The sequence below is a fragment of the Hippocampus bargibanti genome, linkage group LG01 (genome assembly GCF_051943395.1).
Source record: "Hippocampus bargibanti isolate YZ-2025 linkage group LG01, ASM5194339v1, whole genome shotgun sequence".
Taxonomy (NCBI): domain Eukaryota; kingdom Metazoa; phylum Chordata; class Actinopteri; order Syngnathiformes; family Syngnathidae; genus Hippocampus; species Hippocampus bargibanti.
In genome coordinates this window covers 9,923,565-9,938,419 of record NC_142734.1, presented here as the reverse complement: position 1 = coordinate 9,938,419, position 14,855 = coordinate 9,923,565, and the positions used below count along the sequence as shown (strand labels likewise).

Genomic DNA, 14,855 nt, shown 5'->3' with positions numbered 1-14,855 from the left:
TTGGTTGATGGTGCCTCTCAGTTTGGTGATGCAGCCTCTGGGACCGGGCAACGGTGTGCATGGGGACTGAAAGATCATGTAACAATTTTGCATACAGGTGGTCATGAATATGAATTCTGGTCGTTTCTGGCATACCAGCTTTTAATGACTGGTGTTGCATATACATGGGCTGTTTACGCATGACCATTTTCAATATCTATATACAATGCCTGTCAAGTTATGTTGGTTTTTTGAGTTCTCCCCCTAACTTGAAAAGGGGTTTTGGCTGTGTTGACCGGGGTTACACTGGGACTTCACTCTTTGACTCCAATGATGAGACAGATTTCTCCTTTCTTTTTCCTCTTTTATTTTGGACTTAATCGTCTCTTTTCTCATTGAAAAGACAATTGGAAGATTGCAAGCGGATTTCAAGATTGCAAGTTTGCAAGGTGAAAAACCTTTGAAGAAGGTAAAACACAAACAGCAATTAGGTTTACATTTGAAGGCTTAACAGGCTGGTTTTGACATTAAACCATCAAATGAAATTATCAAATAAACGGTCACAATAACAGGTTCTCTCACCGTCAGCCACCCTGGTCTTTACACAGTTGAACTCTACTGTCTTGGTAAACTCCTAGAGCAGTACTTGAACCGAACCTGAGCAGTGTTGCAACTGACTATTTTAAGGAGTGGTTGCTTCTGGTGAGAGCCTTTCTGATTTCTGAATGGCTTTCAGCTGCTGGCACACCTGCCTTCATTTCAGCTCTCTCCTCTGGGGGAAAAATGGTGCCACTCATCTTTGGACTACAGCTTCGGCCATATTTGTAGTTTTTTTTACCAAGACTCATCTTTGGACTACAGCTTCGGCCATATTTGTAGTTTGCCGAGACACCTCCCACTCAATCTTTCCATGGATACATCGGGAAGATTGCCAACTGTAGGCAAACAAAGTAAGTATGGTGGTCTTGCCAAGATTTTCTTATTTCTGTTCTTCAGCAGGTAGTAGAACAACCAACCGTCTTACGTCCCTGTGCAGATTTCCAATAACATCATCAACACTGGCAGTTCCTGCAATCCACTTCTTTCTAAAAGTCCTGATTTGGCCTTTGTGTTTGACATCTTGGCTGCAGCATTGGAGAACGCATCATGAAACTGCCTTGCCAGCTCTGGGGAAAGCCTCTTGACAAAGTTTTCTTGTTCCTCTGTGTACGTTCTCCTGCTTTTGCCATCCATGGAGCCAGGTTTGCTCCTCTTCTGTGCTGAGCTGCTTTTCTTGTTCGGACAGAGGTAAAAATGATGCTCAGGTGCATGTTCATCCATGCAGGCTTGGCTGGTGCATAGGAAGTCATCTTTGCAGTCTGAACTGACATTATGGACATCAAGACATCTGTTGCATGCTCCCAGCTTTTTAACAGCAGCTTTCTTGTCTGCAAGCTGCAATGCCCGGAACTGCATGCAGTAGTATAGTTTCTTCCTGTGCTTCCCATCTCCGCAGACAACACAGCCATTGCGGTCATCACATGCCCTGGTGGATTTCGTCCTGGCATGTCTTGGCTCAGGCTTCGATTCCCTCTTATTTGGTTCCTCATCCAATTGTTCCAGCTGCTCATAAATACTCTCTTGCCCTTTCAGGAAGTCCAACAAACCGTCAAAAGCAACCAGCCACGAAGAGTAGTGGAGTTAATCCAAGCTGTGGAGAAAGCACTTCGAGATCTCAGTGAGCTCGGGGACACTGGCGCTATCAAAAACCCACTCGTGACCAGGTTGATTGAGGGGAAACTCCCAGCACCTCTCAGAAAGGAATGGCTCATCTATGCAGCAGATCCCAGGAATGCTGTAACTCCAGTCAACAGGTTTGACGGTTTTTCACTGTCAAGTTATGTTGGTTTTTTGAGTTCTCCCCCTAACTTGAAAAGGGGTTTTGGCTGTGTTGACCGGGGTTACACTGGGACTTCACTCTTTGACTCCAATGATGAGACAGATTTCTCCTTTCTTTTTCCTCTTTTATTTTGGACTTAATCGTCTCTTTTCTCATTGAAAAGACAATTGGAAGATTGCAAGCTGATTTCAAGATTGCAAGTTTGCCCAAGACACTCATCTTTGAACTACAGCTTCGGCCATATTTGTAGTTTGCCGAGACAATGCCTTTGTCATATCTTTGAAGTCACACACTGTTGATCCATCAGATAAGATTCAGTTACAAAAAAAAAAAAAACAGCACATAGTTCCAAAAGAAAACGGCAAAGGGCTAAACACTTATTCAACGCACTCTGCATGTTTTGGTTGCTATGAGCAATAGAAGTTTTGAACAGAACAATGACCTAACAGAGCTGTTATGGGGTAAAAATGCTTTTTCCCAACAATGTGATATTAAAATACATTACCTGGGTCAACAGAGCTGGGGAAATGTAAAGTGAGTTTCTTTAGTGTCCAAATGATTGTCCTCCTCAAAGCGTGAAAAGCAAAATGTAGCAATGCGGCAATATGACCAGGAAAAATTATGGCCAATATGGTGCTGTGTCTACTCATAACCCCCACAACCTTCAAAAAACATTTGTTGCTCAAATCTATCATTATTTGGATCAGATTTCTTGTCTGTGGAGTTTAGCATTTGACGTTGCTTGCATCAGATTTTTGCAGGGAGGAGAAAATAGTGGATATATATGTTGTGTCAGTCATGTTGCCACACACAGGATGACTTACTGATAAATTGAAACGACTATGTGACAGGCTACTTTTCTTCATATATACTTTGTGCAGTCTTAAAAACAGTGATGTCGATGTGGTCAAGTGCTTAGTGGGCCTCCACGGAGAGTCCTGTCTAAGGCACATGTTGCTCGGGAGGTGTTGCCATCACTGCCAGCTGCTCTGCGTTCAAGTGGGACAACCTCTCACTTTGATGCATGCGCTTCCTTCACCCACGCATAAACAAATGCCCTGAAATGAACAACACAAACACACAAAAAGAAATATCCCTTTCCACATGGCTCCCTCAAAAACCCCGAGCTGGCACCTTTTGTGTTGGCAAAATTGTGTCAGTGTCAGCACTCAGGGCGGAGGGAGTGGAAAAGTCCCCACGCCAGCGGGTTCCAATGTGACACCCCCTCCCTCCACCACCACACCGCTGTGCCCGCTCCACAAATTTGGACTTAGTCCCACAAAAGAGGGGATAACAGTTGCTCTGATAAGAAGAGGCTAATCCACCCCATAATAGACCACCCCACCCCACCTCTAACCAGTTCATTCTGGACCCTGCCTACCAAATGGAGGGCCCGTGCCTCCCGGAAAGTCCAAATCCAGACACAGTGTGATGGGGAGGCCCAAATAGAGCGTTCTTGTTGTGATGTGAGATTAACGACTTCTAAGTGGCTCCGTTAGCAGCCGAAACACACAACGCTCATGTCCGTTTCAACTCAAACAAGGTGGATGTTTGATATCAATGATGGAAAAAACAAACAAAAAAACATGCCCAGATGCGCAGCACAATCAGCACCATGGCAACAGCATCATGAAAGGGTCCCCATATCTCCATGGAGATCAGAGCGACGCTAAACAAGGAGGCTAATTTGTCAAAATGATGATAGATGTTGTGAAAGGGCTTCAGTTTGAGGTTTGGGTAAAAACAGGCATTCATTTATTTATTGCTCATATTTAATATCATTGTGCACAACATTATGTCCATATCCACATGCCATATAAATACTATATACTATAAAAAGCAAGGAAAGAGCAAGATAACTTTATAGAAAATGTCTGCTCTCTGTTATCATCTATTTTTACAGATGACGGCTGAAGAAACCTTCTCATCGATGGACCACTCCTGTACGACTGAGAGCTTACACAGACGTATGATCTATTTGTGCAATTAGTAAATAACACAAATCTAATGAAATCTGTGTTAATTAAAATGGATAGGACATTTAGTTTAGATGAATAGCTGCTGCACGATATGGACAGTTTGGCATCTTTAAAATCTTAAAGAACTCCCACATATAAAAATAAAACAAAATCCTTTTGATCATAACATTTTTTTTCTGTTGAAAAAAACAACAACCATGTGTTGTGTTTATGAAATCGGGACCTCCTACACGTAACAAAATTATTTTGAACTCTGGAAAAAAACGACCTGTTTGGACAAAGCTTCCTCTCAAATACTGTAATATGTTTGAATCCTCTTATTTTTTTTTGTAATAAATATTTATTAAATTAAAGCCGAATGTAAATCATTCACCTGCAAGGAACCAAAAATGGACATAATGCAGTACACTGCAGTAGCAAAGATCTTAGAGAACAATTTGTCCTTTGTAATGTCCCGCACTTCAAAATAGAAGCAAAAAAGAACTTTACAAATGGGTTGGGAGCAGACAACTTGTTTGCCTTGTTGTGATGACTTACCTGATAATTGTCAAGAATTCATATTTTAATGTTGCAAGATCATTTTACCGTTTTTGTCCCGTAATATGTCTTTTTTTACACTGCACATGGAGCTGCAGGTTGCAGACCCCCGATTGTTCCGATTTGCAAGGTGGTGGTGGACCCCAAAAAAGCAGGTAGGAGGGAGGAGCAGGGTGTATTTGACAAATTGTACTAAAGTTGGGAGGAGCAAAATCTCAAACAACAGTCATCAGAACTAAAAAGTCCAAAGTAGCAAACAAAACCATGAGTAAAACATGACAAGACGAAACAAACCTGACAGGGTGAAACAAACAATGACCCGGCACTGAATGATGGTGATCAGAATCTTTTTAACTGCCACTGATTAAAACAACCAACACCTGGGCACCTGCAGGCGGGGCCCTACAGTGCCACCCGTTAGTCGTAAACTGAAACGTGACATCGGTATAGACAAAACAAACATGCACTCCCATGTTCACCCTTATATCCAACTGCGGGTCCAAAGTTAACCCACAAGACCTGGTTTTCGAATATGTCAGTCAACCGTGTAATCTCTTTTTCAGAATCAGAATCAGAAAGCCTTGAATGGAGCCACAATGGGGAAATTAGCATTTTTTTTTTGGTTTCTCACAGCAGTTTCTCCTGTTGGGTTCAGGCACACTATGTACAAACCTCTCAAGTAGCAATAATCACTTTGCAGACCGGTGAAAAGCACAACAAAGATGTAACAAATTGCTCAAGGTCACCAACTCACAAAGCCACACACTTTAAGGGCCATCATGACTCATGTGCACATTACACAAACTGAGATTTACACTAAGGAGAGAGGTGAGGGTTAGGGAGGGAGCGTGGGAGGAGGCTGCGTTCATCAGAGGACCTCTCAGACTCTTACGAGGGATGGAGCGGCGACCCTGAACTGGACAGATCGACGGACGGCGTCAGAGTACGAAGCGACCTTCTGACCGCAGCTGGAAAGACACGCCGACATGACGTGGCATGAGGTGAGCAGCTTCTGTTTTTGTCGTGTTATTCAATCATGCTTTGTGTGTGGAATAAGTGGCTAATCCGTGTTTCATTTGTCATTGATTTTGGAGGAGGATGACGAAAAACAAATAGAGTTGCCGAATTGGTGTTATCACAGTTCCAAATTCGATGTGTATGTTACTCTGAGTGTGAGGATTGTGCATGGCCCCCAGTGGGGAACTTTGGATATGAATGTATTCCTGCCTCAAGCAATCGCATTTCAACCACAATTTGCATAAGCCACCAACGGACTGAAGTGGAAAACAGATGGAGCAAGTAACTGATTCACTGCCATTCCTGAATTTATTTGTGAATTGAAAATATGATGCAGTGCGTCATTCGCAAATTCGTTTTTTTTTTTCTTGTTTGGGTGCTGATAAAGCGCTGGCCATGGCCTGTGACAATGCTTTTTTTCCCTTCCACAAAGGGGCAGCATTTCCTTTTTTTCCATGTTAGCGCTTTGTTCCATCTTCAGCTGTTGTTAAAGCGCTATATAAACCAATATGTATGTATTGCATTGTATTTTGGACAGCCGCCCTCATTTCAAGATCATTTAACTCCAGACCCATATAATTTAGGAATTAATTTTTCTGAATAAAGAAGAGAGTAAAGTTTCTTACGCTGCCTTGAATGTTTATGTAGTCCTAAAACTCAATATTCTGTGGGTCCTGGAATTCGAGAGACAATGACAAAAACCCTGGCACTGGAATGGGCACATTTTTGCACGTCTGGCAGTGAATGAGTTAATGAAATAATATAAACATGAAAACGTTTTTAAACAATAAAACTATGATTGTAGTGAAAATGTCTAATTGTCATCCATCCATATCAATTTTCCGATCCTTTATCCTCACAAGGTTTCGCAAAGGGTTGTTGGAGCCAATCCTAGCTGTCTTTGGGCACTAGGCGGGGGGCACACTGAACTGATTGCCAGCCAATCGAACAACCATCCACCCTCATTTGCGCACCCAGGGACAATTTGGAGATTTCTTACGCTGCATCAAATGTTTATGTAGTCTAAAACTCAATATTCTGTGGGTCCTAGAATTTGAGTGACAATGACAAAACCCTGGTTTGGTGGTCACATTTTTGCACATATCTGGCAGTGAATGAGATAACGACATATTCTCCTTATGACAAAACTAAATGTTTTATGCTGAAATGTGAACCAATCTCATTCGATTCTCCCCAATGCCCCAGCATCTCATGTGCAAAATTTTTGAAATATTTCCATATTCTACCACCAATGGCCAGCTAAAACTCAACAAGTACAACTCGGCCGGTGTAGACATGTTCAATACTTGAGCTTTCAATGGTCGCTTTTCACAAGCTTTGCTTTGTGTCATTTCCCCGAGGAGCTTCGTAGCCGTCAGTTCTGGCGAGCCATGATGGCCGAGCTGATCGGCACGCTGGTGCTGGTGAGCGCCGCGCTGGGTGCTTCCGTACCCGCCCGTGGGGAGACCCAGGTGGGATCCTTGTACCCAGCGGTAGCAGTTGGTGCGGCGGTGGTCGTCCTGGGGCACTGTTTTGGGGAAATAAGTGGGGCGCAGGTATCACCTTTGGCTTCTTGTGCTCTTCTTTTCACCTTTATTTAACACGTCAATGTGAAAGTGTTTGTGTTCCTCCTTCGCAGGTCAACCCCGCGGTCACTTTGTCTCTCCTGGCTACGCGGAGGCTGGATGTCCTGAGGGCTGTCATTTATATTGCTGCACAGTGTTTGGGGTCTTTATTGGGGGCTGGGGCCCTCTACTTGGCTGTGCCTCACGAAAGCACCGCAGACAACTTCGTCACCAGGGTTTGTTCCCGAATACCAGGGCGCTCACACCTTTTTCAGCATGGGAGCTCCTTTTGAAATGACACCATTATATTTATTGAGAAATATATTCAGGATTCTTGCAATTTATGTTAATGTACAACCACATATGTTACACAACACAACATAATTCTGTACATTTTTTTGCCATTACCCGAGTAGATGAACATCACGAACACACTTTGAAAATAGCATCGTGAGAAGAAAAGTCCTCCCTTTCCGTATGAAAGTCATACTTTTTTTTCTTACTTGGTCCAGCTCCCCAACTCGTTTTTATACCCTATCTTACATTTAAGAGGGGGGGGGGAAATGAGCAAAAAAATAGAATTTAACTAACAACTAGCTTATTAACTTTGTCACGTTCAGGGGCGTTGTTTGAGCATGCACAGTGTACCAGTAATGAGTAATCTGTTTGGTTGTCAATCAAGTGAAGGGATGGCTGTTAGGCTGACATCTATTTTTTTTTCAAAAGAACTCAACTTTATTTGTAGATCGTCAGTTCATGACAATGTCACATCACCTTCTCATGCGATTGACAAATAGTACCTTGGAAATCGACTGGTTGATCGCGATCGATGTGTTGAGCACCCTGCCCAATACGTGAATGTAGTGAGTATTCCAATGCATGAAGCAGAGACAACATGAAAAACAATGTCACTTCCTAAGCAATAAGCTGTAATCCAGCTTGAAGTAAAACCAAAGTCAAATAAAATGAAACCATTCACCCTTTCATGACGAGCGAGAGGTCGGCTCATTAAAGGCGGCTGATTTCACTCATCATGCCATGATACAAAAAGTAAGCTGACAAAACACTGCAAAATTGAACGAGCAACAATTAGTTCCAATCCCCTTCAATTGGACTATGTATGAATGATGCAATCTGCCTATGAGGTCACACTTGCCTTGTATTTGTTGACTCATGTCAGAAATGTACAAAAAGCTGCATTCAATTGTGGAAATACCCCACAAGCTGCTCACTGAGCTGAATTCTCACCAACCTTGTTGGCGCTACAGGCATACTCGAGAACTACGGCTTCAATTTGGGATGTCAAAGTCACAGTCTGTCCTAATAATTTCCCCCTTCCTGCCTACTTTCTCCATGTCCACCCAGGTGCAAATTGAGTTGAATGCAGCCCAGGCCCTTGGCATTGAGGCTTTGTGCACCTTCCAGTTAGTTTTCACAATTTTCTCCGTTGAGGCCCAGCGACGAAGGGACAGCCCGGAACCAGGAAATCTCGCTATTGGACTGGCGCACACTGCTGGAGTGATGATAGGGGTGAGAGGCACCTTGTTTCTGTTATCATTCAATTTCCTAGTTCTAAATATGTTGCATATTCTTGCCATCTCGCTGTATATCTGTCTTCCTATTTATTTCATTTTATTTTATTTCATTGGAAGAATAATATGAAACCCGATGCTAGGAGTGATACCTAACTTATGGAAGATAATGTCACCGTGCATTTTTATAGCACATCAGATGAAGAAACATGTCCAAAATGATGAGACTTTTGAACTGCTCAAAAGTGTCTGACATGGTGTTATATAGACTTATTAGATTTCTCATTTTGGAAATGTCTCCTGCAGCAGCATGATTGAGTATTAACCAATACATAATAGAAACTATATGCATATTTTCCCCATGCTTATGGTTTTTTTCTGTTACTCTGGCTTCCTCCCACATTCAGAAAACACGTTAGGTTAGTTGAATTGTCCATAGATACAACACATATTGATTTATATAGCGCTTTAACAACAGCTGAAGTAGTAGAAAGCACCAGGGAGTAAAACCAAGATCAAGCCGGAATCATGCTGAGTCGAATGTCAAAGAGTACAAGTGAGTTTTGAGGCTCCCGTGAGCGTGAATGCTTATTTGTGACCTCCATGTGACCTCTAATTGGTGACTAGTCCAAAGTCAACTTGTATAAAAAATTGATACATGGATGGAAGGATGGCCGATGACTTATCACAATGTGACAGCGAACATATTGTTTCTCTGGCAGGCTCGGTTCTCTGGTGCCAGTATGAACCCTGCTCGTTCTCTTGGTCCTGCCATCCTCACAGGATTTTGGGAAAACCACTGGGTGAGCTCACTCCAACATGTGTTGATGTATTGATATATTGTCATATATCTCACAAAACGTGCGTTCGCTGAAAACAACAAAAAGCCGCTGCTGTTTGTGGTTGTATGGCACACTCCTGCATCTCATCAACAAGAGCCTACACTCCTCCAATCAAGCGTCACTTCAGAAAGACGGGATAATATTATCATTTTGATACAGAAAAGACAGAATAGAAGTTATCATATTTAAAAGTTTCATGCTTAGTTGGCCGTCGAAACACAAGGCCCACAATGGAAGTACAGAAAATCTGGGCTCAATCTGAGGTGAACAGACACTGACTGTTAAACTATCATTTTCATATAGGAGATCTGGCCTTGGACGGAATTTAGGACTTGGTAAACTCCTTCACAGGAAGAGCTCATTAGCCAGGTTACAAATCTATTGGTTCATGGAAAGGACAATCCATGAAAATGTCTATGTTCTGTTGTTTTATGCATGTTTGGTGCTTGGGACGTCCAGGGGCGTGGTATTCGAATCAAGAAGACTATTTTTACTAATGTATCACTTAAATGTGCATATACTCCTAATAAATAGCTCGGCAGAGGGCTGCAGACGTTGGGCGTCGGTCATGAATAGCTCCGTCCCCTGCCGGCAGTAAATTGGATTGGATTTTGGATTGGATTTACCTTTATTAGTCTTGCAGTGGATAAATTTACATTTCACAACAGGAAAGTTATGAAAATGACAATCTTCCTGTGTTTGAGCCTACGTTCACAGTGTCCGACCAAACATCTCTGACACATTTTCCACAAATAATTCATTCAGTTTTATTTTTAACTGCCTCGGGGACCTCAAATGCTGAGATAAGAAGAGCCCACCTCAGAAACCCCAGACTGCTTCCTCGTGAAAAGGCGGGTTGGAATCAAAGTAGTCTTTGAAATATTCTCTCCGCCAACTCAGAGCGTCCCGAGGTGAGGTCAGCACAGGGCTGGATTGCTGCGTTCAGAGCAAATGACCGGTGGGTTGGCATCTGATGCAGATACAGTGCCAGTCACATATTACATACCCCAAAAGAAATGCAACAATTTGGCTTTCACCGCAGGTGCTTTTCATTCACTCATCTGAAAAAACAGTTCCTTTTTATTGGTATGTCTAATGAAATGTCTGACAGCCACTCCCATTCACCAACAGGTCTACTGGCTCGGTCCGATCATCGGGGCAGTCGTGGCCGGTGTGTCGCATGAGTTCTTCTTTGCACAAAGCGCCTCGCGTCAGAAGCTGGTGGCATGCCTGACTTGCAAAGACATCGAGATCGTGGAGACCACCAGCATCACCGGCTCGTCCCTGTCCACCGTCACTCAGAACGCTGCCAGAGCCAAACAGGCCCACAAGCATGACAACAACTGAAGGTGCCAAGTGGGAACACGCAAAATAAGCCTAGTACACTGTAGTACGTCTAAATGTCATGCGTCGTATTTGCAAAGACGGCGACAACATTGTTCTATTTCCTCGTCACACGTTTGCATTTGCAACTCATTAAAGTACACAATGCAGGCTGATCCAAACAACCCCACGCTCGTCGTTGTTGCGTTGCATCCTGAGGCCGGGAAAGCTTTGAAATGCTAAAGAGCTTCAATGATGCTCTTAGTTCCTGCCTCTGAGTGTTTGTGTCTCTCCCACTCGGGCCATTTGTTCACAATCAAACAGATCTTTGCACATTGATTACTGTATGGTGGGATTGAAACACAGCTTGGGGAAATCTACTTTGTTAGTGGAAAATTGATATTTTTGAGGGTTTGGGTCTGCTAACAAGAGTGTTGTGAAAATGTGTCCACAGCAGGGGTGGCCAAACAATCAGAAACTAAGAACAGTTTGTTTTTGTTTTTTTTCCCTCCCTGTAGTACTGCAACACACACACACGCACACACACACACGCACATGCATACACACACACGCACGCACGCACACACACACACACACACACACACACACACACACACACACACACACACACACACACACACACACACACACACACGCATACACACGCACACACACGCACGCACACGCGTGCGCGCACACACAGACACACACACACACACACACACAAACACACATACACAGGCATCTTTTTAGCCACAGTTATTGTAAATATCACACCCCGACACGATCATGACAAAAATGGACTCCTACAGTACTACAAGACCTCAAGCCAGTCATTTTCAACAACGAATATTGTGTGCATTGTTTCACACACATGAATTATCATTTCACACTTAAAAAAAAAAAACAATTGCTAAATTCCATGAGAAATGCATGCTTTACATTCTTGTTTTGAGCATTCTCAGCACAAAATGGTTTTCCTTGTTAGTAAATTTCCTTCTTTGTTAGGAAAAAGGTACCGTATTTTCCGGTGTATAAGGCACACCCCCAATGAATGGTGTATTTTCAAACGTTTTCCATACATAAGGCACACCGGACTATACGGCACACCTTCAATGTATAAAAAAAGATTTACAAATATAATATATGAATTTATAAACGTTTTCCAAATACAAGACATAAATACAGTATATAAAAGTTTTCCAAATATAAGGCACACCACATTATAAGGTGTGACAGTAGAGGCTGGGGTTACGCACTACTTCTTCGACAGGGGGAAATGGAGTTGGTGGCTGCTGACGAGTTACAAGACCTGTTGTGGTTCAATACAACTTTACATATAAGGCGCACCTGAGTATAAGACGCACGGTCATCTTTTGAAGACAATCAAGGCTTTTGGGTGCGCCTTAAAAACCGGGAAATACGGTAACAGTTTAAACTGGAGTTGAAAATTAAATCTATTCACTCTTTCCACATCTGGTTACATTTTTTACTTCATTTGAGTGTGACTTGGCAACACCCATTTATTGTTGGTGAAATTGTCACATTTTGACCATTCTGTATATTTATTAATATTTGTGTTGCGGTTTATACATTGTCGTATCAAGACAGTATGTATGTCTTGTCTATATTGTTAATTGTCAGCACCTAACAATAAATGAACAACAATGGATGTAATATTTATTTTTAATGGCAGGTTTATTTATTTTTAGTTTGAAATATAGTACAACCGCGGTATTCAATCAAAATTCAATTAAAGTGACGCCACAATAAACAGCAGTTTGGCAAATATTGAAAAATTAAACCAAAAGGTTTTCAAACTAATATAGAACTACATTTTGTGTATTTGAGAAAAGCAGTTAGCCAAAGACCATTTATCTAATATATATATATATATATATATATATATATATATATAGTTTGTTATTATTATTATTATTAAGTATTATGATTATTATTATGTGATCACGATCACGAGCATGATAATAATCATGATCATAATCATAATACTTAATCTTCTTCAAATATGCGAATTAAAGAAGATTAAGTATTATGATTATGATCATGATTATTATCATGCTCATAATCGTGATTGTGATTGTGATCGTGATCATGATTATTATTATTAGTATTGTTATTGTTAATATTAGTGTTAGCATAAGCATTAGTATTAGTATTAGTATTAGTATTATATATATATATATATATATATATATATATATATATATATATATATATATATATATATATATATATATATATATATAGATGTATATATATACTAATACTAATGCTAATGCTAATACTAATACTACTACTAATAATAATAATCACAATCATAATCATCATAATCACAATGACGATCATAATAATAATCACAATACTTAATAATACTTAATAATAACAACAACAACAATAATAATAATAATAATAATAATAATAATAATAATAATAATAATTATTATTATTATTATTACACAATTGTTACACACACTGCACAATAATAATAATATTAATTATTATTATTGTATTAAGAATATTAAGAATGTTAATCAGAACAACACACATAAATTCATTTTAAAAACTCAAAATAAAATCAAAATGAGTATCAAATAGGTTCAAATGTAGTATATAATTAACAATAATCTAATTATATCTAATTAACAATCATTAATGTGGCAAGAAAACAACATTAATGCATTTGAAATTTATTTGTGTTCATATGAACACGCTCGGCGTAAATGGCTTAATAATATCTAAGATACTGTAATATTTAGTAAGATTTTTAAATTAAGGTTTAGATTAAGCAACAGGTGGAACCTTTTCTGAAATATCATGGCCACAAAATAAAATGCATGGTCAAGTCTATCGTGCCAATTTTTGCAGTTCAAACATAAGACTAAAAAATAAAGTTAAATAAAAATCTGATGCACTCGAAAAAAAAAACATTCATATTAACATCAACCTCAAAAAAATAGATGAAATAGCACATCGAGCCAAAGGTCTGATACAAATCAACTTGAGCAGTATTGAATTTTGAGATTTAATTGGAGGTTGTGTAGACGGGGTTGTGTCCCGATGAGTCGTGCCCACAAAACAATTTGATCTACAGTAAACCAACCCCCACCACACACAATGTGCACAAAAGCCGTCACTGCTGCATCGCTGCCAGCATTTTACATTGTGTGTCTTCTTTCCAACACATAATAGCAAACTCAGCGATCTGCATTCACTCTCCCCTCCCAGCTCCCTCCGGCAGAAAGAGGACTCTGGACTGCTCAGTAACCCCATCGTGCACCCTCTGCATCCCCGCTGCACCTCTGACTCACAAATAGAACTTTCACGGCTCTTTGGTCAATAATTGTAATTGATGTTCTACAACAAGCATCTTGAGTTCCAAATACGTTCGTCTTCAGAGTCTCTTTTTTTCTTCCAATCTGAAAAGAGCGCGTAAAATTATCAGCGTTAATTTACACATTTAGTTTTTTTAATGTTTAGTGTTGGACCTGAGAAATATAAGTTTCTTGCCCGTGTGCATCCATAACCCTCAAGCGTGCATCCGCACAATACCCTCACAGGATCAGGCTTTTCATTCTATGCGTCACTTCTCCACTGTTACCTTTAGGCTCTTCCGTCCGGGGCCTCAACTGTATTATCTGTGAGTCTGCGTGTGTGTGTGTGTGTGTGTGTGTGTGTGTGTGTGTGTGTGTGTGTGTGTGTGTGTGTGTGTGTGTGTGTGTGTGTGTGTGTGTGTGTGTGTGTGTGTGTGTGTGTGTGTGTGTGTGTGTGTGTGTGCGTATGTGTGAGGTCCCCATTTATCAAGTGTACCTGGTAAGGATCGTGTATGAATTATTTAAATACATTTAAAGGACAACCGACATCTTCGGACAAGTCGTGTCCATAATTTGTAAAATGGCTTCATATGACTTCTATTGAGCGCATTTTACAAAGATTCCACCGCATATAGCTATATTTTACGTTTTAAGACTCTCACTGAATATTCCGGAAGTCTTGTTTTTGAGTTAATGACGAGTCCTCACCCTACCTCACTGAAGGAACGCCCCTGACCGAAAAAAAGGACACATTGTAGCAGTTCTTCCATCACATCAATGCATTTTGCTGTACTTAAGTCTGAAAACGTCGTGTAGGACCAAAAAGAGGCAGAAGAGGGCGACAAAGTTCCATGTAAGGAATTAATCAGC

The 14,855-nt window shown here is 40.8% G+C and overlaps 1 protein-coding gene across 2 annotated transcripts; it reads left to right on the top strand.

Moving 5' to 3' along the window:
• Nucleotides 1-5,277: 5,277 nt before the first annotated feature.
• On the top strand, nt 5,278-12,409 carry LOC148903019 (aquaporin AQPAe.a). 2 transcript variants are annotated; one of them, XM_088994942.1, is made up of 6 exons: nt 5,278-5,375; nt 6,756-6,947; nt 7,031-7,192; nt 8,322-8,486; nt 9,211-9,291; nt 10,462-12,409. In XM_088994942.1, the coding sequence occupies exons 1-6, from the start codon at nt 5,361-5,363 to the stop codon at nt 10,675-10,677; spliced, it is 831 nt and encodes a 276-aa protein (XP_088851068.1). In that variant the 5' UTR covers nt 5,278-5,360; the 3' UTR covers nt 10,678-12,409. The 2 variants fall into 2 exon arrangements, with proteins under 2 accessions (XP_088851068.1, XP_088851058.1); XM_088994932.1 differs by having other exon boundaries at nt 6,753-6,947.
• The last annotated feature ends 2,446 nt before the right edge of the window (nt 12,410-14,855 follow it).

What these genes read in the sequence shown, in the direction of transcription:
- LOC148903019 (XM_088994932.1), top strand. An exon ending in CTGCTGGAGTGATGATAGGG is followed by an intron (nt 8,487 to 9,210) that starts GTGAGAGGCACC and finishes TTTCTCTGGCAG; the next exon opens with GCTCGGTTCTCTGGTGCCAG. An exon ending in GATTTTGGGAAAACCACTGG is followed by an intron (nt 9,292 to 10,461) that starts GTGAGCTCACTC and finishes ATTCACCAACAG; the next exon opens with GTCTACTGGCTCGGTCCGAT.